Raw genomic sequence first — 24,829 nt, 5'->3', positions numbered from 1 at the left:
CCATGGCATTGGATTTAGATCTGGGGGAAAAAAAATCTCATTATGGGATAGAATTGAACTACAACTAGCCATACTCATTATTTTACTTTTCAAAGAGTCCGTACATAATACCTTACATTTTAAATAAAATCACTTAGCACTTTATTCATAAAGAAACATCTGTCACTAATTTAGCTTGATTTGTCCTGCCTTGATTCCATATTAAGTTCCAGTGAATCTCTTTTCTTATTACTTCCAGCTAATCCTTTACTGTATTATATATATTAAATAGCTATCCTGCTTTAATTACTTCATCCTGCTTAAGAAAGAAGATAATAGTTTCAGTGATGAATGCCCTTATAAGCTGATTCGAGGTCAGTTTTGTGGTTTCATTTACAAAGACTAAGGTTTGAATTTTGTAGAAGCTATACCCACGCCCCTCAAAAAAGAAGAAGCTTATTGCAAAAAAAAAAAAGCGCTGCGGCATCTGTTCTTTTCCTTCATCACATTTTTATTTTAGTTCAGTGGATAGTTCAGTGGATGGCAATGTATTTCAATGCTAGCTGAAAACAACACTTAGTATGTCACTATTGGTCTGTCTAAATAGATTTAGCCGGTGTGAATTATGTAGCTAGCCTTAGCAGTAAAGATTATAAACATTTATGAATTAATTAAAATAATCTCTGAAGAAATCCTATCACGTTAGGCCAGTTTAGCTAGCTGGCTAAAATGAACTAACCTGAAGAATATGAATGTTTTTTAATAGAAGTGAGGAAAAAAAAACATCTCAGAAATTGTAAGGTTAGCTCTAATATTAGCTATAATATGAACCTTCATATTAGTGAAATTTAGTTTATTTAAATACTCACCCAACAGTTGGGTCTAGTGCCAGTCCTCTTGGATTTCCTAGGTTCTCTGCAATGAGTGTGACGCGATTATTCCCGTCTAAGTCCACCATGTCAATTCTGTTAACGCTGGCTTCCACCACATAAAGTTTATTGTTCACCCAGTCCACAGCCAGGTTTTCAGGATAGTCAACTGATACATTTAGGATCACCTGCAAATGTGACCCATCCATGTCCACTGAAAACACCTATCCCAAAACAGAATGATTAAAGAAAATAAATCAAGTAGTGGTGCTTGGGTTTCTAATATATAGAATAACTATATAAGTGAATGACAAGATAAGAAAAAATATACTGTATATAATTTCAAACCATGACTATGTTAAAATATATGGCATATCCTCTCATTTAATAATCATTTATAATACGGCCTGGTTTCTGATTACACATGCATCATCCAGCTAGCTTATCTGTTCAGTAGCATTTAAGTGGAGCCACAGGAACCGTACTGTGAAACCACTGCCCTACTGATTTCAAGATGGCACTGGTTTCTCAGGGTGGACCACTTGGCATTGTAACAGAAGCCAAGGCACCACTGCTCTTTGCAGTGGAAACCAAACCCGTCCTAGAGAGTAGGATTCTCGGCTGACCCGTTTACCGGAAACATAAGCTGTGGAAGAAGTCGCTGTTTTGGCTTGTGCACAGACCCCCTGCCTGGAGCCCACAACAATTCTGTGGGGTTGGGGGTACTAATCACAGATCCCCACCTACTGGTATGCCCTCGCTTTTCAGTTCTATGGCTGGGGTTAAAACCTGAGCGCGGCCAAGAGCTCAAACAAAGCCCTCTGAGTCAGCCAAGGAATGCATAAAACAGGCTGGATGCAAACAAATACTGCACAGCCACTAGCTCTGCTCTTAGGTTACATAAAATTGAGCAGAAATATGCGGTTTAGAGCATATCAGAAACCGTGTGGAGATTAGGAAAAGGTGGACTATGCTGAAGATCAGATCCAGCCACTCTGGCTGGAGCCAAGCAGCTCTGCCATCATTACAGTATTAGTAGTATCTACAGGAATCAGTCAAAGAATCGTTGTCAAGTGGCCAACTTCTGTCACAAGTTGAGCGCATGGACAAACATCAAGCATGCTGATCCTGAAGAGGGGTTTACATGGGGTACGTTTTGTAAAACTGCCTTGTTCCAATAGCCTCAGTAGGGTGTGTGTGTGTGTGTGTGAGAGAGAGAGAGAGAGAGAGGGAGAGAGAGCAAATATGTATGTCTGAAGGGACAAGAATATTGGAACATAAGTGCATATACACGGGAGAACAAAAATAATGAAAAGCTTTGTTGTCATCAACAAATGTAACAGCAATAGCACTTAGCCTGTAAAGGTTAGCACCTCAGGTATCTATTAAATACCACTGATTAAAATGTGCAAACTGAGAAAGCCTGTCAGATGCCAGAACTTTAAATGGATTTTTGTGAGACATACAGTGAGATGCATAGCTGCCAACAACGCTGTCTTTGTTAAAGACGACAGCACCATGAGCAACACGGCCTGCGGTGTGAAAGGTTCTACCGCAGGAAATTAAAAAGTTTTAAAGCACATTTTAGATACTAAAAGCTTATTTGATGATGGCATTACTTACCTTGTTTTGGATGGTGTCAGTCCAGAAGACCCTTTGTAGCTGGTAATGAAAATCCACTCCCACAGCGACTCCTCTGTTCTCAGAGTGAACCAGGACACGAGAGCTGTGACCATGGATATCTCCAATCAGCAAGTCTCGTCCATTAGAAAAGAGTAAAGATGCCACTCCAGCTGTTCGGATGCAATTTGAAAACATGTTATCTCATTGTTTCTGTTTTCTTTTTCTTTCTTTTTTTTTTACACAGGAAGGATAAAGAAAATATTTCTTTTTTTTAAAAGGGGTAAATCAATAATGGCCTGAGTAATGGGACAGGATTTTGCCCAAAGCCATGATAAAATACAATAAAGAATTGACAAAATTGATGTTGTAGCTAAACAGGAGATTTTAATATTGTTTTTAGATGCAGGCTCAGTGGAGCACTAAGAACATATGTAGTAAAGGAAATTTAAAAATTCCAGTATAACCATAAATAGGTTTACGTGGAGTTGAAATACAGAACAAGCCTAGCTTATTAATATCAAACAGTGTATTTCCGCTCTCACAAGCTATTACTGTTTGTCTCAAAATGTGGATAAGAAATACCTTCATTTACACAAAAAAAGGCCAATGGACTGACATTGCAGATGAACAACCACAGACGTTATCTGTAGTTTGTCAACAAACATGTAAGAGTGCCTCATTTATTTAAATACCTTATAAAGTCAGAACGCTAAATCTGACTCCAAAACAATAATGTTCAATAGTTTGTTTTCTAACTGGAATCCAGCATACGTGTATACAATCAGCCAGTCAAAGTGAAACCCCAAAGAACCTGAAGCTTGCTCCCTGAAACTTGTACAAAAAATGTCAATATTCTGTGGCTCTGTGGGCAGAGAATCTGAAGCTGAGACTAACAGGAAATATCATTAATCTGAAATTTATTGGCTTTTAGTAGAGTCCAATTTTTTGTGTGCCTGACATGAAAATAGGTGAGATTGGTAGGAAGTAGACATTTGATACAATTATGGCCAGACAGAAGCACTGTAAAGTATAAAACAATTAATAAATCATTCAGTTAATTGCCAGACAGAAAGATAAATAAGCGTGACTTCAAACAGCAGTGAGGCTGACTCCGTCTGGGTGAACAGATGCATTAGACATGACTGGTCATGATGCCAACACAGCCAGGATTCAATAAGGTCTGAGCTCTTGCCACTTGCCAGGGTTGTGTTGTTTACTTGCTTCTATTATTTGGTATAGACTTTTCACTTTCTAAACTGGCAGCATATGCCACAGGAGCACAGGAATAAAAAACATAGCTATGGCGGTAAACACATAATCTGACGTAATGTTAGAATTACTTAAATTTCAAGTATATGCCTCTAAATATATCTCTAAATACATAATTAGAATGAAACTTTCTTATGACAGACGTGGATTAAGAAGGATTGGCTCCTGGTCAGCTGGCATTCAGTGCACTACGTAAGCAAGGCCGCAACAAAGCACCCAGGAGAGGTTGAAGAGGAGCACAGAGCAGAGTGCAGGGGGAGGGGTGCTTGCTAAGTAGATTTAGACTAAAGGAGAGAAGTACACATTGTGCAACATGTGCAACATTCACTATCAAAAATCAATAAACACCTTTATACTGTATTTCACACACTCCAGGTTGTTATTCTAGGAGAACGTGTTTTCAGTTAACAGGTTAAATAGATACCATGAATAAATGAATGCAATATTTTCAGATAAATTAGTGCTGTTTTCAAAGCTATATAAGATGCCATGACCCTGAACTTCAAAAGAATTCTCCAACTTCATCCACTTAATGTGGTATTTTAAGCTTCAGCGACTTTTCCAACTAGCATATTAGCAAGCATATATGCACATTCCCTCTCTTTTCATAGTTCGCTGTATATTCAACATTCAGGTTCAGGTTCAGAGTGACTCACAGGATGTGTTGGCTCTGCAGTATCTGTGCTGCTCTAACACGTAGCCCTCCTTACAGCTGCAGCGATGCGTACCGATCCGATCTTCACACAGCTGATCACACATGCCCCACAACTGGCAGTCATCATAGTCTACTCCATAAAATAGCATGAAAAAGATATCATTATACATGAGGCTTCATTATGCACAGAATTCACAACAACAAATCATAAGATGTTTAGGTTTATATACGGCATATTGATACTATTGTGTAAATATCATCTCGCTGTGGTTATCTTTATTGTTATTTATGTTTTGCTATTATGTGTCTACTGCCAATCCTTAAGAGCTGTTAAATTATTTTCGTTGAAATTGTTTTAAACAATGAACATAAAAATCTATGTATCTGTATATCTATCTATCTATTTATCTATCTATCTATCTATCTATCTATCTATGATAAATAGAGCGTTAAAAACTGTTCAGTATCATAATACTGTGAAATTAAGCTATAGCTACATGGGAAACATCATAAGACTTTACCGATGCAGGAGCGGCTGTTATTGATGCTGACCACATAGCCAGATGGACAGGAGCAGGTACCACCCTCAGGAGACGCCACACACCGATGCTCACAGCTCAGAGACGTGCAGCGCCAGATACCTGGAAATCACAGGAAATAAGACTTCACATTATCTCAATAATAATCTGGCAAACAAGAAACCCCTGACACACATCTGGGTCACATCTTAATAATCAGCTATTCGTCTTAAAGCATGTTCTTTTGAAACTAATATGAAAAGTATCTAAAGATAGCTACAAGAGTGAGGACTGCAATTCGTGACTACATTTAAGTCTTAAATGTTGGTTGCTAACCAACAATGTTATAAAATATTCTGGCAATAATCTTAATAACAAATGTTTGAAAAGGCCTCGAATTGAGGGTAGTGGGGGCTTACAATCTTTCTGTTTATTATGAAAAGGTACTGACTACAGTTGCGTCCAGCAGTAGAGTTGGTCTCGTCTTCTCCATCGGGACACTGAGGTGTGCCATCACAGAGCTGCTCCATGCGGATACAAATACCAGATGAGGGACATGGCCATTCACCAGGGTAACACTCATGCTGGACATTATCTACAAACATGACACAATAAAATATATCTAAGTGATTTACCAAGGTAAGTGATATTAGAAACACTGTATGGGTGTACAGAAAAAATAACCTCAAAGAATTTTGACTTATATTTTCTTCAAGCCAAAGCTGAAAGCCCTGAGCCAAGAGCAGTAAAACGAAACCCAAAGAAACCACTGAAAAGGTGGCACAATTTTGCACAATAAGTACAGAAACAATGCATGAGGTTTGAAAAAAACAAGCAGTCTTATCTCCAGCAGAATAATGAGCAGCTTGGCATGGTCTCTATTGCCTGGGAAAACACTGTCACTTTAAATCATGTGAAGTAACCACTCTGAAAGGGTCACATGGGAGTTGCTGGTGCTTAACCCAGCAACTCAAAGAACAAGGCCTTCAGTGCAAACTGGAGACGTCCTAAAGAGCTCTGGATGGTGGTCTGGAGTATAAATGTCTAAGACATGCCCACATTGTACACCGCTATAACTACTATGACCATATATGGTATAAGATAATCTTATAAACTATGGTATAAACTAATCTAATCTCTTGAATACTGTCATACTATGTTATGATTATATTCATAGCTTTTTATATTTTATTTTATTATATTGTTACTCTATCTTTTTGCACTACCTGTTATATCTGACACTGTTATATCATGCTAGAACTGTGTACTGGTCGGCGCTACACTATGTGCTTATTGTCCTGTTTTAATAGTTACTGTACTGTCTTGTGTTGTTTGCACACGTTTACACGTGCACTTTATGTAGAATGTGTAGGTCTTATTTAGTTCTGTGTCGTCTCATGTGGTTAGTAGGAAAGTTGTTTCATTTCATTGTATACTGTACCAGCTGTATATAGTTGAAATGACAATAAAAGCCACTTGACTTGATTTGAGCAGCCTAGTCTATAGCCAAGTGTTTGCAGGTTAACACAACACAGCTGCTGCGACCAGTCATGTTGTACATATCCCAATTCTGTGTAATACAATATCCATAATAATATTTTCTTGTTGCTGGTATTTAGCTATACTGATTATTTCATAGCTAACCCAGGATTCACACAATGTTCAAAACAAAATGCTATTATTCAGCCACAGAGATTATTCCAATACGTGCCTGTTGGAAACTGATAACTATTGTTAACTTTAAAGATAATTCCATTATCTGGTGTCACCCAAGATTTCTTCCTCATGCCATCTCAGGTTTTTCCTTGCCACCATCGGCTTTGGCTTGCTCATTATGGATCTAATTCTACATCCAGATTTCTGTAAAGCTGCTTTGTGACAATGTCTACTCTTAAAAGTGCTATGCAAATAAAATCATATTGAATTACATTGAAAATATAATATGCCAAAAATAGCATGCATTTAATAAGTTTTTTTCTAACTTAAGCATCACATTTTATCCATTTAAACAACATTTATCCAGAAAGTTTAGAAAACATCTTTGGATAGAATTATATAAGCTGACTTTGCCTTTAAATATGTGAATATTTTAAAATCTCCAATAGTATTTACAGTATGGAATGATGAAAAGCTCACAAGACACACTTGTTGTTGTTATCCTGAATTCCCAATGAATCTGGGGGGCATTGTTTTTCTTTCAAGAAAATCACCTACCACAGCCTCGCTCATCAGCATTGTCTCCACAGTCATCCTCTCCATCGCACAACCAGACCTGATGTATACAACGACCACTGGGGCAAGTGAAGTAAGTTCCTCTACATGTAGGGTAAGCTGGAGTGAAAGGCCATCACAAAAGAGTCAATAAAGATCAACTTTCATCCCCAATCAGGCACGCCGTTAATGTTACAGTGCTGTACTTACTGCAGTTCTGTTCATCACTCTGGTCTCCACAGTCATCATCATGGTCACAGAGGTACCCACGTGGAATACACTCTCCGTTATTGCATTGAAACTGGCCACTACGGCATCGCTGGGCTGCACAACGTAAAACAGTGCACTTTGCATTCTCTACTCTGCCAAAATTTTTAGATAGTGTAATGTCTGTACATTGAAGTGAGTGTTCTGATTACACATTATGCAAATACTACATTACAATGTAACTATAAAAAGATAAAAAGCAGCATAGCGAGTGTATTAAGCCAAAAATGTTGGAATATTGGGGAGAGATTTAGAGAGTGTTTGAGGAGTATGTTTTTTCCTGCCAAGGAAGGACACTCACTGCAGTTGGCCTCGTCAGAGCTGTCTCGGCAGTTGAGCACCTGGTCACAGCGCTGGCTTGTGTTATAACATGTACCACTGGCACACCTCAACTCTGGGCACTCTGGATAGTCTGAAAGAGAGAGAAAGAGAGTCCAGTTCCAGCCATCACTCATTTGTTCCATTAAATATAATTAGTCTGTAATACAATACAGCTACTTATGGTGAATAGTGACAAGCTTGCATCTTCTTCCAAAGGAAGGATCTCAAGATCAGATGTTGAAAACATAACATAAATTCTATGTATGGAAGTATTTTGGATGATATACGTACACTGCTATAAATAAATACCATGCAGTGGTGGGTGTCAAGAGTTTTGGAATATTGTCTGAACACAGTTTCTCCCTAATCCACCAAGGAATCTGAAATTAACTTCTGACAACAAAAAGCATATTGTGGCTATTTCTATCAGTCATCAAGCCTCTTAATCTTACAAATTGATTAAAATGCCACAGGAGCCTGAGATGGTGGAGATCTATCTATCCTCCAACACACACACACACACACACACACAGATAGTGAACTTACGGCAGTTTCTCTCATCTGCCTCATCTGAACAGTCGGGCAGATGGTCACACCTGTACTCCGCTGGGATACATGCCCCATTTGTGCAGCTGAACTGTGTACTGGAACAGGTTCTGCCAGCTAAGAAAAGATCAAGCATCACATTTTAATATATATGTTCTGGGTGGTCCTCAACTTAGATCATTCAAGGTTTCCATTCCATTCATATACACATGCACATGACCAAAGGCCATGCCACTTATTTGCCCTTTTCCTTCTAGAGCCCACAAACTGAGGTTATCATGTTTCACAGGGATAAAGGAAATGACATTCCTTTACATTAATGAGAAGGTGAGGAAGGGGAGGACATACGGCAGTGCTGTCTCTCGTCTGAGCCATCTTCACAGTCCTCCTCGTCATCACATACCCAGTGAACTGAAATACACTCGCCGTCGCTCAGACACTGGAACTGGCCCGCCTCACAGGTTGATTGGGCTGAGAGAACACACTAAAGCTGCTTAATTAACTCATGGAAGGAGGTATAGACAAACTTGCACACAGAGCTTTCATTTCAGGAATTTCATATGAAACTAAAATTATGCTTTAAGCCAGCTTTTTCAGCTTATTTCCAAAAAAACTCCCCTGTATTTTCTTTATATGAAAAAAAATTATGATATGATTGGGCAGCCTATGAAGCTCCCAGACTCAAATAAACCAAGTTTGTCTTTCAGCTAAATTATTCCAGTGAAGATAATAATACATTTGCTATTGTATCCCATCTTCATACCACAGTGCTTTTGAATTCTCAGATCTGATTGGTCAGAAGACGGTGATTCATTTTCTATAACAGCATGACTCTGAGAATAGTGTTGGTCAGCATGTTGAACACTGCACATAATCGCATAGTTTATTAACGGTCAGTAAGACAGTAAGAGACTTTGAGACAGAGGACTTTTCTGACTTTCCATTTTCTCAGTAACACAACAAGCTTAATTTTTTTTTTTACCTTCAAGAGACTGAATAATAGAGGCTGGTGAACTTTTTATAGCTGCTATTACATAAGTGATAACAAAAAGCAAACTTGTTTTAAGGATATTCGACATCATTAAATGTAACTATAAACTGATAAAAAAGAACATGTCATTCTTTAATAAATACAACAAAAATTAGAATTGGTAAATTACTGTTGTGAAAGAGGAATAAACTCTAAATATACACTTTCAGGTGTTCTGTTATTGGAAAAAAACAACAACTTTGGGGTTGTAACAATAACTTTATTTTGCATCAGGCCACATTACACCACCTTGCTGTTGATTATTTTCCTACAATAACACACACATTGTGTTTTATTCCTTACTTATCACCCTTATATAAGACCCAGATACTGTCAGACTTGGGGAGTAATGGAATACATGTAACTGTGTTACGTAATCAGGATACAAAAAACTGTTAACTGTAATCCGTTACAGTTACATCAAAAAACAAAGTAATTAGATTACAGGTACATTTTGTAAAAAATGGAAATATGACCAGGATTACAATTTTTTTCATTTAAAACCAAAGAAATGAAACTTTTGACATAAAACAATATAGACAGCTGCTTGATTATAGTTATGGTTCTCTCTTGTCAGTCGTGGCTCACATGAGCAACCTCTGGGTGCATGGACAAATTAATTTTGTGCAGAGTTAATTTGCTAGAAATTAACACAAATTGTTCTCTGAAATGCTTTTATTAGGGTGACCATACATCCTCTTTTTCCTGGACATGTCCTTCTTTTCTGCCCTTAAAAAAGTGTCTAAATTTGAGTATCCGGGGTTCGGCTTTAGTTTCATTATGATGTGCTTATGGTCTAATACTGCAGCATATATGTGCATATTTGCATTGCTTTAACCCATCTCTGTAATTCCTGCCTTCTCGCACACCAACTGGTTGATTATTAAAGGTTTGCAGCAACTATTGGCCAAATTCCTGCCTCTCAACCATTAGCCTACTCTCAGAGAATGCGTGCCGGTGAAGCGCTGTTGTGTACGGAATCAAACAGGTGCTTGACAATATCAGCAAATGACAGCTATCCTGAGTCGAAACAATGCCCATGGTCATATAAGGTTATTTTTAATTTCATGTTATCACATTGCTTCTTATTACACGGCCATACAAATGTGTAAATGATGGCAGAAGTTTCACTCGTGGCATCTGATATTTTATTTCATTCCATGGACATTGAAAAGAATGCAGTAAAATGTAAAACGTGTGCAGAGTGAAACCAATTTTATATATATATATATATATATATATATATATATATATATATATATATATATATATATATATGTGTGTGTGTGTGTGTGTGTGTCTTTTTCAGTGTATTAAAGTCTGCATTCCTGGTAACACTGTTTTCAACGCTATTAAGACACCCCCCCCAACCCCCCCAAAAAAGGTGTCCTCTTTTTGGGAAACCAGAATACGGTCACTGTAGCTTTTGTGATGTAATGTTACCCACATCAGGAACAGTGATCTTTTATTTATTTATTTTATTAAAATAAATCCAAACATTGAACATGTTTTAAGCTTAAAATAAGCTCTAAATAAAAGCTTTTTAGATCATATTGCTTTTCTCTTGTCTTTATTTACATATCTGGCCTTGAAGTAATCCAAAAATAATCAGATTACATTCCTTTCATATTGTGATACTTGGATTACATTACTGATGACATTTTTTATTTAAGTAATTTGTAACTGTAACTGAATACATTTTTAAAGTAAACCTCCCAACCCTGGATACTGTATCACTTGTAATAAGTGTAATGCTGGATGCTTGTAATAGCAAGGATGAGTAAGTGTGAGAGAGTTACTCACGGCACCCGATCTCATCTGAATCATCTGCACAATCTGCAGTGCCATCACAGTGCCAGCCTGCTGGGATGCATCTGCCTGTGCCACAGCGGAACTGACCAACTTCACAACTTGTACCTGCACATACATTAAAACACACAATACAGATTTCCATAAACAACTTCCGAAAAAATATATATTGACTCACTGTGATCCAAAAATCAAAACATTCTCTGCTGTGCTATTCATACAAGCTAAATCAGCACACTCCTAAATCAAGACCTTGCCATTATAATATATTCACAAAATGGATAGTACCCTTCACTCGTCTAATACAAACACAGAAACGCTCTTTAAGTGGACATAGAGGTGAAGGTTGCTATTGATGAAGCACGCATTGACAGGCAGCGGAGCAAAGCGTGCCAGCCAAACAGCCGACACTCACACAGCCCTCGCTGTTCTCTTCCCAATCCCTCCTTTTGATCTCTGTCTGTGAGTGGCATCTCGAGAGATAAGGTACCACCCTTCTACCTTCCCTGCTGGGCTCTGCAAGATATCGACTGGGGCAGCATAGTTCAGCTGAGGAGGCCTCCATCAGAGCTGCTGGAAAAACGCACTGCGTGATTTTGATTGTCTCTCACTGACACTCTGATTAATGGTGCATGCTGTTCCTTGTCAGGAACGTAATTGGGATAAATAGTGGTACCGGGTGGTACCACAGACCTTACACCCAAATTCCAAAAGCTGAAGGGAGATGTAAGTTGAAGAAAGGTGGGTAAAGGCAGGGGCTGGTGTGTGAATGTGTGTTATCACTGGCTACTTTTAAACACGCTCTTTCTGCCTCTGATCAGAAAATTTTATATTAATGTAGGGTTTTAGAAAGCTTTATCTCAATTCTCTGAGTTAACGGTTTGTATACTGGGAGAGAGAAATCTTTTTGGCTCATGAATTAAATCACCCAATGTCTATTCCATATAGCCAAGATTGAATCATTTTCTATAACAGCACAGTTCTGACAATAGTGTTGGCTGTAATTCTAATGAAAGTTTTATATTAATGCACTCATTCTAATATGTTACTGTTTCAAATAGTAACAACTCATTCACAGGGATTTGCATGCCAGATTATCTACATAATCTATTATTTATCAGTTATAGAAGAAGTCTCGAGTGTCAGCAAGTTTTCTGACTTGAGAAAGTCTTGAGGACGGAGGACTTTGTGCTTCCTGATTTCTTGGTTACATGACAAGCATTTTTTTTGGTCTTATTAACTTCAAGGAAGAAGAAAAGAGAGGCTGCTGAGGGGACGACTGGTTATAGCTGTCATAACATAAGCAATAACAGGAACTAACTTGTCTCATGGACATTCCACAATATTATACAGAACTATAAAAGGTCATAAAGCAACAAATTTTAATCATTGGCAAATCACTGTGGTATAAGCGGAAAACACTTTGGGACATGTTGTTATTGGACTTTGGGGTGGTATATCAACTTTATATCAACTTTGGGGTGGTAACAGTAACTTTGCTTCGTATCTGGCCACATCACACCATTCTGTTGGTTATTTTCTTATGATAGCATTGTTGCATTTTATTCCTTGAATGGTGTCTGATTGTGTATTAGAGAGTCTGCAAAACACTTTTTTAAGTAGCTTTCAGTAGAAAAAAAAAAAACCTTTCAAGTTATTTAATCTTTATTGACCACTGGTGCCACTACTAGTTTGTAGGCATGATGTCATCATGTTTAGAAGGATAACTTCTCTGCCCTGACTCCCCCATACTCATAAATTATGCTCAATTTCAGTACAAACAAACTCAAGAAATCCTGACGTGATAATCAAGTTTCATTTTATTGATGAACCTTTGACAATTTTTAAGTGTGCATTATTTTTTTCATCTAAATCAATGAGTTTGTTATTTGATGTGTGTAATAACGTTGGTTAAGCCTGGAAAAACTTTGAAACATTTTGAAAAGAACGACACTGAAACCTGCTGTTCACTGAACTAAGAAAACACAAAAAGCTTGAGTGTGTTAAGAGCGGCCAAAGAGCAACACTTAAAAAAGGCTACGCTGTGAGGTCAGCATTTGACATTTAGCCTCCCGGCAACTTAGCCGAAAAATCCCCTGCAAAAGTCGAACCATTCAGCTGACACAGCTTACTGCTTCATTGTTGTAATACAGTGATATACAGAGAACTGGTAGAAAAACATGTACTAATTAGGTAATATGCACATAAACAAAACCATAATGCTTTGCAACGGACAAAAATATGTAATCTGCCTAAGTACTTTTTCAAAGCACTTTACAAAACTACCCTTGGGGTTGTGTACCGACTCTATATATCACGTCTATCACACATAACTGAGAGGTTTATCATATCCTTTTCATAAAGACAGGTACCATCCTACCAGAATGCAGGGTCCATGCCCAGACCACCTCACAAAAAATAATCGTGAAGTCACTCTCATATCTAGAGGTCCTGACTTGCATTAACAAGGCCACAGCAAACCCAGCACTCTTAAAGCATGCCAGCCAAATGGATTTCCAATTAACTCCTCCAGCAGCCAATTGGGAAACCAGCCTTTTTCCTGCTCAGTTTACTAATGATAAAATTGCTCCTCCACTCACTCAAAGGCAGGCTTTGTTCACAGCACACGATCCCGGAGGTTTCAGCAGCGTCCATAACACACAGGTAGACAACTGGCACACACTGCATTGGCAGAGCAGGACAAGCTCACTGACACAAGTCACACAACTGGAGTTAATCATCTTGCCAGCACTGGTGGAATATGAGCCTTATACTGAATAAGACTGAAGAAAAAGGTTTGGAGAGATGTTTCACATTTTAGTCATAGATAATTCCCTGGAAAAAATCCAGTGTGTTCCTGATATACAGTATTAGTCTCAGACAGCTAACTATTTCAAATGTTAAACTTCAAACCCTGCAGAGGTTTCCCTGGCCTCAACTAGCAATTATAGGCTTATGTCTAAGCTTAGCATCTATACATTAGGTTAACAGCCTCAACCTGACTTTGCCAAGAGAGAAATATATCTGCTGCTGCTTTTAAAATAACGCCAGTGTTTTCTGACAGAATTGGTGCTGGGAAAGGGGACAGGCAAAGTGTAATGTGCTTTTTAAACAGCAACATCCTGTGTTGAACTGTTCAGGAAAATGAACCCTTTACTTAACAGTCATTCTAATAATTTCTCAAGCGGGCCCAATGAGATTTTATTTCAACATCTTCATTTAGGATTAAAAATGGAACTGTCCCTTATTGTGAATGGCAACAATAAGAGAGAACAGCAACATGATTGTCTCCCTGGTCAATGTGTGGAGAGGGGCTTGTATCATGCAAATGAATTTGTCCTGTTGAAGGGGTATATGCTTTTTTTTCTTCCTTCATTAATGTCTTTGCTCAGACTGTTTTGTTGGTTTAGTGTTTTCTTTTTTTTCTTTTTTTCTTTTTTATTTGCTCCGCTCTTCCTTCTTTTGGACCATGTCTTTTCTAATTAGCCAACTTAAACCCACAGCAGGCGAGAATCCCCAACATTATCTGAGGGGAAGATAAGGGGGACACCCTACCACCAGTCCACAAAGGGCCGCAGCAGAGGAATTTTCATTAGAATGAAGCCTCCCAAAGGCTTAGACCCCACTGGGTGATAACAATAGCACAATGGGCCGGCTGGCTGGCCTGTAGCCCCATAACCGAAAGTGTCAGTACACTAAAGAAGCCCACAGAGATGGATAGTGAAATGGAGGAATACAGTAGAGCTTCCTGTAACATGAAAGCCAGATAGAGACCCGCTAGACCCATCTTTCTGTCCCTCCTCCCTAAAAAAAACAAAAAAAAAACTAAACGGCACTTGCCAGCCACAACATCTCTTTCTAGGCTCGTGGAGGCCATGAGAGAGGTTCTGCCTCTTTCATCAAAGCCACCTTGTTTTGGTGCGTCGCAGGAGGCTGGGTGAACGTGGTGGGGGGGAAGACGGGCAGCACCAAGTGCTTGGGCCAGCCTTTGCTGTCAGAGCAGAGGGCTGTTGTCCGTTTCATATGGAAATGTATGTGGCCGAATGAAGTCAATTGCTTAACAACTGACTTTGGCTCTCGCAGCAACACTGAAAAGACCCAGTAGTACACAGAAGGGCTTTGGCATAAATGGAAAGCAAAGAAGAGCAATGTTGATCAATGGAGTTGCCTATTAAGTTATTCTGTTCAGCACTGCTGATTTTCAAAATTTTAGAATTTTTCTAAATTTCCTCATTTGTAAGTTGCTTTGGATAAAAGTGTCTGCTAAATGAATAAATGTAAATGTAAATTCTTTTTAGAAAAATAATTTATTAGAAGTGTTAAACTCTGAATTCTAGCATCGATTCCTTAAATAAATAACACATTAAAACACATAGATAGAAATATAAGCAAGCAAACTATCTAAAATTACTTTCTAAGTTATTAGGAAAGTTTTCTAATTTAAACTTTTGGTATTCTTAAACCTTGATTGGCCTTGAATATGTTGTACATATTGCCAACCATTTATAGACACATTGGGACATTACCAGTCTTACACTCACATCTAACCAAAAGTGACCTACATAATACTACTACTATAATTCAGAACAAATTGTTAATATATTTTTCTTTATATTAAAATTGTAGTAAATCAATTCATTTGTTTTTAATACTGCTGCTAATTGTACTGTTTATAGTCAGGGGATAAGAAGCTTTTGTTATGGCCAACTGTGTTAACTTTTGCTCATATTTTAATTCTAGCAGCCCTCTTGCACAAGGATTTACACAAGAAAAGGTTTGCCACATTTTTCTAAAATCCAGAATTGGTACAGATTATGCACGGTGGAAAACGATGCACAGTGAAATCATATATCAGCAAGCTTTCACTCTACTAAAGTTAATAAAACAATCATGTGTCATGTGCCTGGTTATGAAAATTGGGTAGTGGATCATAGTGAACCAATGGTCCAGATCAGTGAAAAGACTACTGGTCCTTCACTACTCAGGATTTACAGGTCTTTACTGTGTGGAAGAAATGCTTAGGAGTGCAAAAAAACATAAATATTTAGTTGAACCATTAACAGCTTGTTTGAAAGTACAAAAACAATTTCAGTTATAAAATGCCTCCATCGGCATGTTTTCCATGAATGTTCAACTAACCATAACAGTGAATTATAAGCACCAAGCAGCCTTTACAGAAACCAGTCACTTATCAACACTAAATAACTTCTCAAGTGCATGTGACTCAGGCATATGTGCAAACATAGGCACATTCAAAACACCTTGAGACAACCTCAAAACCATGCACAACCGGAGTGTGACAGATAACTCATTAATATCAATGATCTATCCAGTATCGTCACCTTTAACCCATGGCAGAAACCAGGTCTGAAACAGGAACCCTAAGGGCCCAGGCGGAAGCAGCGCTCAGTGTGTTGAGCTCAGAATGCATCCTGACCTTCTCCAATGAGGCCTTTTGGTCATTTCCTCTCAAACACATGCTGAATAAAGCTGGATTAAGAAAGCCCATTCCTGGCTCGCATTTCTGAGGAGATCAAGCATGGTTGCAAGTTGAAGTTTGAGGCAAACACAATAATACAGATTCCTGTTTGTTTCAAATTGTATTAACCTGCGGTACCTGAAGTGAATGTGACAGCACTAATCCCAGAGTTAATGAAGGGAGACTTGCTTTCACAGTCATAATTGTTTAAGTATTTCAAAGAAATGTGCTCTGAAGGTTTTCAAATCAATGTTAAAGCTACGTATCTATTACCAGATGACAACTTTTTATGACACTTGTTCCTAACTCTGGTCCCCCATGGAGTACCCTATGTCCTGCATATTTAAGTGTTTTCCTGGTTCTAACACACACCACTTCAGCTCAGGAAAGACTTTTAATTAGCTTATTAGTACAATCAGGTGTATTACGAGCAGGGAAAACACTAAAATGTGCAGGACAGGCGGTACTCTAGGTCCAGGGTTGGGGAAAATCCTGCTGAAATGCTAGATCACTTAAATCATCGTGCCTAATGACTGGTGTAAATTACAGGCCAATATTCAGTGCCAGGTTCAAAATAGATGTGTTGTTCCATAGGCTCTATGATCACTTTCAAGCAACATCTACAGCAGTAATTAGCAGCCTGATGCACACTAAGGAGCTTACACACACTGAGAACTAAGCAAAAACAAAGCAGATTACAACGTGAGAGCCTCGCGAGCTTTAGCAGCACGTTACACTGCGATGTTTAGGGACTCAGGTCGATAATAAGCACTAAAACAGCTCAAACAGGATGCACAAGTTCTATATAAACAAGCCAAATGAGTTATTTGAGTCTTTAAAACTAAGCAGCGCGGTTTGAATTAGCTTCGAAGCAGTAGTGCCTGGAAGTCAGTCACATGCTCTCCTCTGTTACCTAGCAACGACAAAGCACAGGCAAAAGTTCTCGAGGAGAAGTTTTAGAGGGGCGCGAGGCGAGGTGGCTTTGTGCGCGAGACATTCGGGACTGTGTTGTGTTGAAAAGCGAAGGGACCTGTTAAATAACTACAGTTTGTTTTAAAGTAAGCAAAACCTTAGTGAGGAAGTACAGTCTGACAGAAATGCACGCGCCGCAGCTAACATGTGTTAAACGCTACCCCTCTGTATGACCTCATTAGCCATGTTTAATAACTCCAGGATTGTAATGGTGTAATGAGGCGAACGGCGACATAACGGTCCTGTACAAGCAAGTGCAATAATCTCTAAGACCTTTAACGTTATATCCCACCTTATTTACTTCACAGCTGCATTTAAATAATTCACAAGTTCTGCTATTGCGACCGATTACTTCTTGCCTTTTCCTCATGCAACAACAACAACAACAACAACAACAACAATAATAATAATAATAATAATGGGAATAATAATAATAATAATAATAATAATAATAATAATAATAATGAATTTTTATTCCAGGTTGAATATATAAAATCTTGCTCAAAATGATCTTGCTATTTTATACAATTATTAAAAATCCAAATGTGAATATATAAATCAGGGATGTTGCATTAGTACAAAAAAAAATAAGGGTATGTCTAAAGATAACGGGTTTAAAACATTGTTGCGTCTAAAGTTTTGACAACTGAATATGCACACATTCACCCAGCACCAACCCCCCCCCCCCCCCCCCCCCCCAAAAAAGAATACATTCTGATTCCCATACATTTTCCAGACACTCCAGATTTGCACGAGAACTCTGTAGAAGAATAGAGATTGGAGTTGCAGGGAAACCGAAGTATGTAGATATGAGGAAGAAGAACGCTCGAACTCACCCTGACAGCTGCACTGAAGGAAGTATAAAGTGAGCAGAGTAGCAGTTTGGAGCAGCAGTGCTCGGTGCATGGTGATGCGCGCGCGGCTGCTCCTCGTCAAGCACACGGAGCTCCGCGAACTGAAGTGATGCTGCGCGCGCCTCTCACTCACTCACTCACTCGTCCCGGGCTGATGAAAAAGGGCGTGCACTAAAAGCTTAGACACGACCCCCCACCCCTAAGCGCACACACACACACACACAGGCGCACGCACTCACCGCGCACACGTACACACTCCCAATGAACGGGCCAAATCCTTTAACCAGTATACAAGCTCTCTCTCTCTCTCTCTCTCTCTCTCTCGCTGTTTGCCAAGCCTGTTACCTATTTGTTAATATACACCTACATCTCTGACAACAGTTAGTAACACAATTTTTAATCCACTGAAAGATTTTCTAAAAAACCCCCAAAAAACACACAAACAAAAAACAACTTAAAGTTAGTGCTTTAAGGAAGCAAAGTAAGATTCTTAAAAGTGATGCTAGTTCTCCTGTCCCACAAAGAACCTTATAGGGCTCGCTTTAACCTGTTAAGTGATTATACCTTAGAGAACAAATAATCCTTTGAAGAACTTAAAATAAAGCACAAAGAACTTCTGCAATCTCCAAAGAACCACATAGCTCAACTCAAGAACACTTTACACCGCAAAGAACCACCGAAGAACCTTTATTTTTGAGTGTAAGTGCTGAAGAATTACTGACAGTAAAAATGAGATGGCAATGGTCATATGTACATTTCAATTCAGTTTTATTTGTATAGCACTTTTAACAATGGACGTTGTCCCAAAGCAGCTTTACAGAAATATATAAATTCAGGATATAGATTTTAAATGTATGAATGTATCCCTAATGAGCAAGCCAGAGGCGACAGTGGAAAAGAAAAACTCCCTGAAATGATATGAAGAAGAAACCTTTAGAGGAACCAGACTCAAAAGGGAACCCATCTTCATCTGGGTGACACCAGAGAGTATAATTATAAATAAATAAATCCCTTCTATAAATGTGGTAATACTACATGTTCAAATAGTGCAATTGTGGAACCAGGAAAATTCATGACAGTTTTTACATGAAGTCTGTGTTGTTGAACTTCTCCACTGTTCATTAAGTGTAAAACTGTTTGGGCTAATTGCAGTCCTAGCCGTCATAGCATAACTGTTCATATGAATTGAGGTCCAAAGCCATCTTATGGTTTGTAAGTAGGACCATCATCAGTAATGTCAATGATCTTTAGGCTGCACCGTATGGGACCATTGTCAGCAACAGCATGTGACTTCCAATTGATGAGAACTTCAACCAGAAGTAGGGCATCAGCATGGAACAGGCAGGTTCGGAGAGCAGAAGGGGTCAGGATTGCTGGTATGTCAGGAATATCATGTGTAGCTTGACAGAGGGAGAGATTAGTATGCTTATTGCCCGGTAATGATTAAGGACAATGTACTTTGCATGAGTGCAAGCGGGGACTCCGGCAAGACTACCTACGACAATATAACTAAAAGGGAGAGCCAGAAGGTAACACAGACATGAGGGTGCCCTGGGACATAAGGCGGCCAGCATCCAAACATCCCAGTTCACCACAACAATCTATGCCTATGATCTAGATCTGCTCCTTTACCTAAGAAAAAAAAAACTATTCACAAAAAGTTTGACTAAACAAATATGATTTCAGCCTGGTCTTAAACACTGAGACTGTGTCTGAGTCCTGAACACTAATTGGAAGGCTGTGGGGCTTTGTAAGTTTAAGCTCTTCCCCCTTCCGTAGCCTTCAATATTCAAGGTACCAATAAATAGCCTGCACCTTTTGATCAAAGTAGGCATGGGGGATCATAAAAGACCAAAAGTTTGCTCAAATACTGTGGCGTGAGACCATTTAGTGCTTTATAGGTCAACAGTAGTATTTTATAATTAATGCGAAATTTTAGTGGGAGCCAATGCAGTGTGGATAAGATCGGGGTGATGTGGTCATATCTTCTGGTTCTAGTAAGGACTTTTGCAGCTGCATTCTGGACTAACTGGAGTTTGTTTATGCACCTACTGGAACATCCAGACAGTAAGGCATTACAATAATGTAGCTTAGAGATGACAAAAGCATGAACAAATTTTTCTGCATCGTGTAGTGACATAATTCTTATTTTAGCAATATTTCTGAGATGAAAGAAGGCTATCCTAGTAATATTATCAACATGAGCATCAAATGAAAGACTGGAGTCAATAATCACACCAATGTCTTTTACGGTTTTTATATGACTCTGTAAGTCACATGTAGAGCAAATGTATGTTCAAAAAGGTAATCAGTATCCCACCAATGATGAAAAATAAGAAGCAAACATGTATATTTCAGATGACATGTTTTCCCACGTGTATAAAACGTGCTCATAAAAATAAAAAAAAATAAAAAAAACGTGGATGTGCAGGTCAGCCAATAATACCAAAAAAAATTGTGTATGTGAACTTAAGTAAACCCATCATGTCTACAATGTGTGATCACACTTTGTGAAAAAGAATTCCTAATGTGAAAAAAAAACTCCATGTGAAAAATTAAACCACGTGCAGTATACTGTATATGAAAAAGGAACACGTGAAAATCAAACATGAATATAAAATGCATGCCGTGTGAAAAGTCCACTATACATGACAATGTATGAAACAAGATGTGAAGTGTTCAAACTACAATTACAGTTGCAATCAAATTTATTCAACCCCCATTGCAAATCAGGTTTATTATCAAAATGTACAGACTTTCAACTGTTTGCATTGAACAAATCAAACAAAAGCAATTGAAATAGTTCAACACAATGAACGCTTCAAGCGGTTTCCCCAAATTCAACTGAAAATGCAACTACTGTATGTCTCATTGAAATTTATTTTTTGATAACTATTCTTAGAAATTTAGACAGTCAAAAGCTAAACTTACTACAAGAGAATACAAGTATACCTGAAAGCAGTGATTCCCAAACAGTCACCCAGGGTGTTTTTTCTTTCATTCTTTTTTAATTACAGTGGTGGAAATAACACCCAACCCTTGTAAAGGTGTTAATTATTGAATTCCTAATAGCATATTATTAGCTATTTTGACTGGTTGCTTGAATTGAATGACTGGGTTTAATGCAACCATCAATAACTCAAAAACATTATGTCCTATAAATAATGTCAGCATGGATGTAACGTTCAATTGGTGTAAATTTCAGGAATAATAAGTTGAATGGATCCAATGAGTAGCCAAAATATTATTGTACATATCTGAAAAATGAGTCTAATATTGAAATAAAGCTGGATTCATTTGAGGGGCAATTCTAGAGTCTGTTGGGGCCCTAGGTAAAAATTCTCAGGGGGCCCCTCCAACCAGCGTTCATCACTATTAGGCTATGTTATAAATAATCTGACACCAACCTAAAATGCACACAATCTAAATTTTGTATTTATTTCAAATGTTCACATTAGTACAATTTTCAAACTATAAATACAAAGAACAATAATTAAAAAAAAAAAAAACTAAATAACTCCAGGTCAAAAGACCATTAAAAATTGTAAATAAAAATATAGAAAAATATAGAACAAAATATAAATATGTAGAACGATAAAACATTGTACAACACTTAAAAATAAAAACAATATAAACCTAGTACAATCTACATATCTATACGTCACTATCTGATCCACTTACCACTGTCTTGCTTTCTTTTTTCCTCATTCTCTTTCATTCTCTTTCATTTTTCACTTGTTGACGGAAAAGTCCTCTTCATTTTCCTTCACTGATGTTGTTTTCTGAAAATATTACCGCTGAACAGTCGACAGGAATGGAATGGGTCCCCTTTCAGGAAGTTTCTGACTGTCATATCATTGTAAATCGTTCATTGTCACTGCGGTTGCCACATTCTGAGACATTGCTGGGGTGTAAAGTTTGTCGGCCCTCGGGTGCCCCCTAACGGCCAGGGGCCCCAAGAAGTTGCCTAGCTCAGCGTATAATAGCTACATAACCTAAATTCAGGATATGGCTTTTAAATGTATGAATTTATCCCTAATGAGCAAGCCAGAGGCGACATTGGCAAAGAAAAACTCCCTGAAATGATATGAGGAAGAAACCTTGAGAGGCCTTGCCTAGCTCAGCGTTTCCCAACCTTTTTTCAGTCAGGGCACCCTTTGAAAATTTTAAAAAAAAAACATTTGGGCCCCTACACAAACACTAATGCTATACAGGGTTAAGCCTGCTTTATACTCGATGAGTCCGCAGTAGCACAAAGGAGCGCACGGCAAAAATGACGTCATCGCGGAGTGGGCTGTCGAGCGCGTTGTGTGCGCCAGGCCTCATTCCGTGATGGTGTGCACGGCATTTTTTGTAACTTGCCACTTCCGGAAATGAATGACTCCAAGGCGATTGTACAGGCATCTCTATGATACATTCATGCGGGACCATAGATATGGCACAAAATTCATGGAAAGGTTTTGTTTAAATAGTGATTTCGATTTTCGTTGTACATACTGTTGAAAGAATTAAACCAAAGCTGAAAGTTTTTTGGGGGTGCACCACGTTTTCATTCATCAGTATCTTCACAAATAAACACAGTCACTATACTACAGTGTCAGACAGTGATTAAACCTCATTCTTTCGTATACATAGACATGTATACCAGTGACACCAATCATTTATCATTTATAAATGACACCAGTAATTTATACATAGAGACGTTTACATTGATGGGTGTACATACAGAATGATCTTTCTGTAATAACTTTTTTTTTGTCTCTATATATCACGAGATATTTACACTGATGATGAACATAATCACCTGATTTTATAAATATGAGAAATGACATTTGCAGGAAGCTCCCACTTTTTGCTTATGTCTACAGTAACTGCTAACATTTACAAAATGAGCCTACAATAAATAAAGGCTATTTAATGAAAGTAAATGTCCATGTTTAATAAGAATTTTAATGAAATTAATAAAATAAAAAATTGAGGTTGTTCAATTTAGTTTTATACATGTTCTCATATTTACAGCTTTATTTGTTGTAATGTGAGAAGTGATAATCTCAAGGTTTACTGGGTTTATATGATTCTTATATGATTCTTTGCTGTTTTTTCATGGGTTTTATTGCAGTGTACTGAAAACAAACATCGTCAGCAACAAACACAACAATTCCTCCTCAACATTCAGTAATTCCACGCGAGACGCCTTGTTTGTAAGCGTTGCTATGGTTGTTCCGACAAACTACTTCTTCTCTCAGCAATTTCCTGTTGATTTATAGGACGATTACTCCGAGTCGCCTCCTTTCGTTTAAAAGAATATTACAACGGCGAGCGCGTTAAGTATAAACGCCTAGTCCGTTTGAGGGGGTGCGCGCGCAGTCAGTGGAAGCTCGCGCTGCGGAGCCAGGGGAAAGTATAAACAAGGCTTTAGCTCCATGAGGCTGAAGTTGATGGACCAGAAGCATCTGGAGCTTTTCTTTTAAGAAATCTGTCCATATTCTATTGCACTAGACACACATCGTCACACGCTAATTATTAGGATAAAACACACGCATACGTTACTCAGACTGATGTTGATGTGCTGCTGACAGGTCAGCGAGGGGGAGGGAATTATTATTATTATTATTATTATATAATTTTTTATTATTAACCTATTGTTATGCATGTGTGTGTCTGTCTTATTATTTATGTGTCTGTGTTATTATTTCAGACATCAGATATTTATCATATATTTAAATGTTTTATGCACGTTTTAACATTTTAGAATGTTTGAAGGATTTGTGCACGCACCCCTGTTCTCATCAGACGGCACCCCGCGGCACCCGGTTGGGAAACACTGGCCTAGCTTGCCTGTTCACAAGCTGCTCCCCTGTGGATTGTGTTCTTGAAGTAAAACTGTATTATATTTTATTTTTTTAATTTTATTTTTTAAGTTAAACTGGCCCCAAGCTGCAAAAAAAAAAAAGAATGCCTTAAAGCGGATATACGGCTATTCATCTCATATAAAGTGTTTGAATAATTCGCCTAATCGGCCTTCTTGCCTTACGTTGTTAATACCCCATGATATAACTTCTTATTCAATTTGAAAAGTAGTATTTTCCTGTCTGAAAAGCACTGGCTCCATCTAGAGGCCTAAATAAAAATTGCCAATCAGCAGTAGTCTAATTCTTGACGTTTGAAGTTGAGCAATTGTTTCTTTCTCACATTTTCACATAACCGATATTTTTTGTTTTATTATTATAATTTTTAAATTTTCTATATTCTTTTTTCTTTTACATTTTGTTTTGGGTAAATCAGAGGTCTGGCATGCGCATGCACAGCAGTAACGTGGACGCGTTACTATGACAGCAGCAATAAACCCGAAATGTCCGTTACCACTGCCAACCGCAGAGCCGCCGAGGAGCTTTGGTGACTACATGGTAACTGATTTTAAAACAAC

The 24,829-nt window shown here is 38.2% G+C and overlaps 1 protein-coding gene across 1 annotated transcript in view; it reads right to left on the bottom strand.

Moving 5' to 3' along the window:
* The window catches only part of lrp2a (low density lipoprotein receptor-related protein 2a), a 72,046-nt gene extending 53,533 nt beyond the window's left edge, over window positions 1-18,513 (bottom strand). Inside the window, exons 1-12 of the mRNA XM_053627276.1 lie at window positions 18,385-18,513; window positions 11,092-11,205; window positions 8,607-8,729; window positions 8,259-8,375; window positions 7,693-7,803; window positions 7,335-7,448; window positions 7,128-7,244; window positions 5,365-5,508; window positions 4,917-5,036; window positions 4,397-4,525; window positions 2,472-2,641; window positions 849-1,072 (exon numbers count right to left, since the gene is read on the bottom strand). Of these exons, the coding sequence (XP_053483251.1) occupies window positions 849-1,072; window positions 2,472-2,641; window positions 4,397-4,525; window positions 4,917-5,036; window positions 5,365-5,508; window positions 7,128-7,244; window positions 7,335-7,448; window positions 7,693-7,803; window positions 8,259-8,375; window positions 8,607-8,729; window positions 11,092-11,205; window positions 18,385-18,454 (1,553 nt within the window). The 5' untranslated portion in view covers window positions 18,455-18,513. The remainder of the gene's footprint in view (window positions 1-848; window positions 1,073-2,471; window positions 2,642-4,396; window positions 4,526-4,916; window positions 5,037-5,364; window positions 5,509-7,127; window positions 7,245-7,334; window positions 7,449-7,692; window positions 7,804-8,258; window positions 8,376-8,606; window positions 8,730-11,091; window positions 11,206-18,384) is intronic.
* Window positions 18,514-24,829: the final 6,316 nt, after the last annotated feature.

This window comes from Ictalurus furcatus, chromosome 6, assembly GCF_023375685.1.
Source record: "Ictalurus furcatus strain D&B chromosome 6, Billie_1.0, whole genome shotgun sequence".
Lineage (NCBI taxonomy): Eukaryota > Metazoa > Chordata > Actinopteri > Siluriformes > Ictaluridae > Ictalurus > Ictalurus furcatus.
Note: the sequence above shows the minus strand (reverse complement) of the source record. Positions and strands in the feature narration are given on the sequence as shown.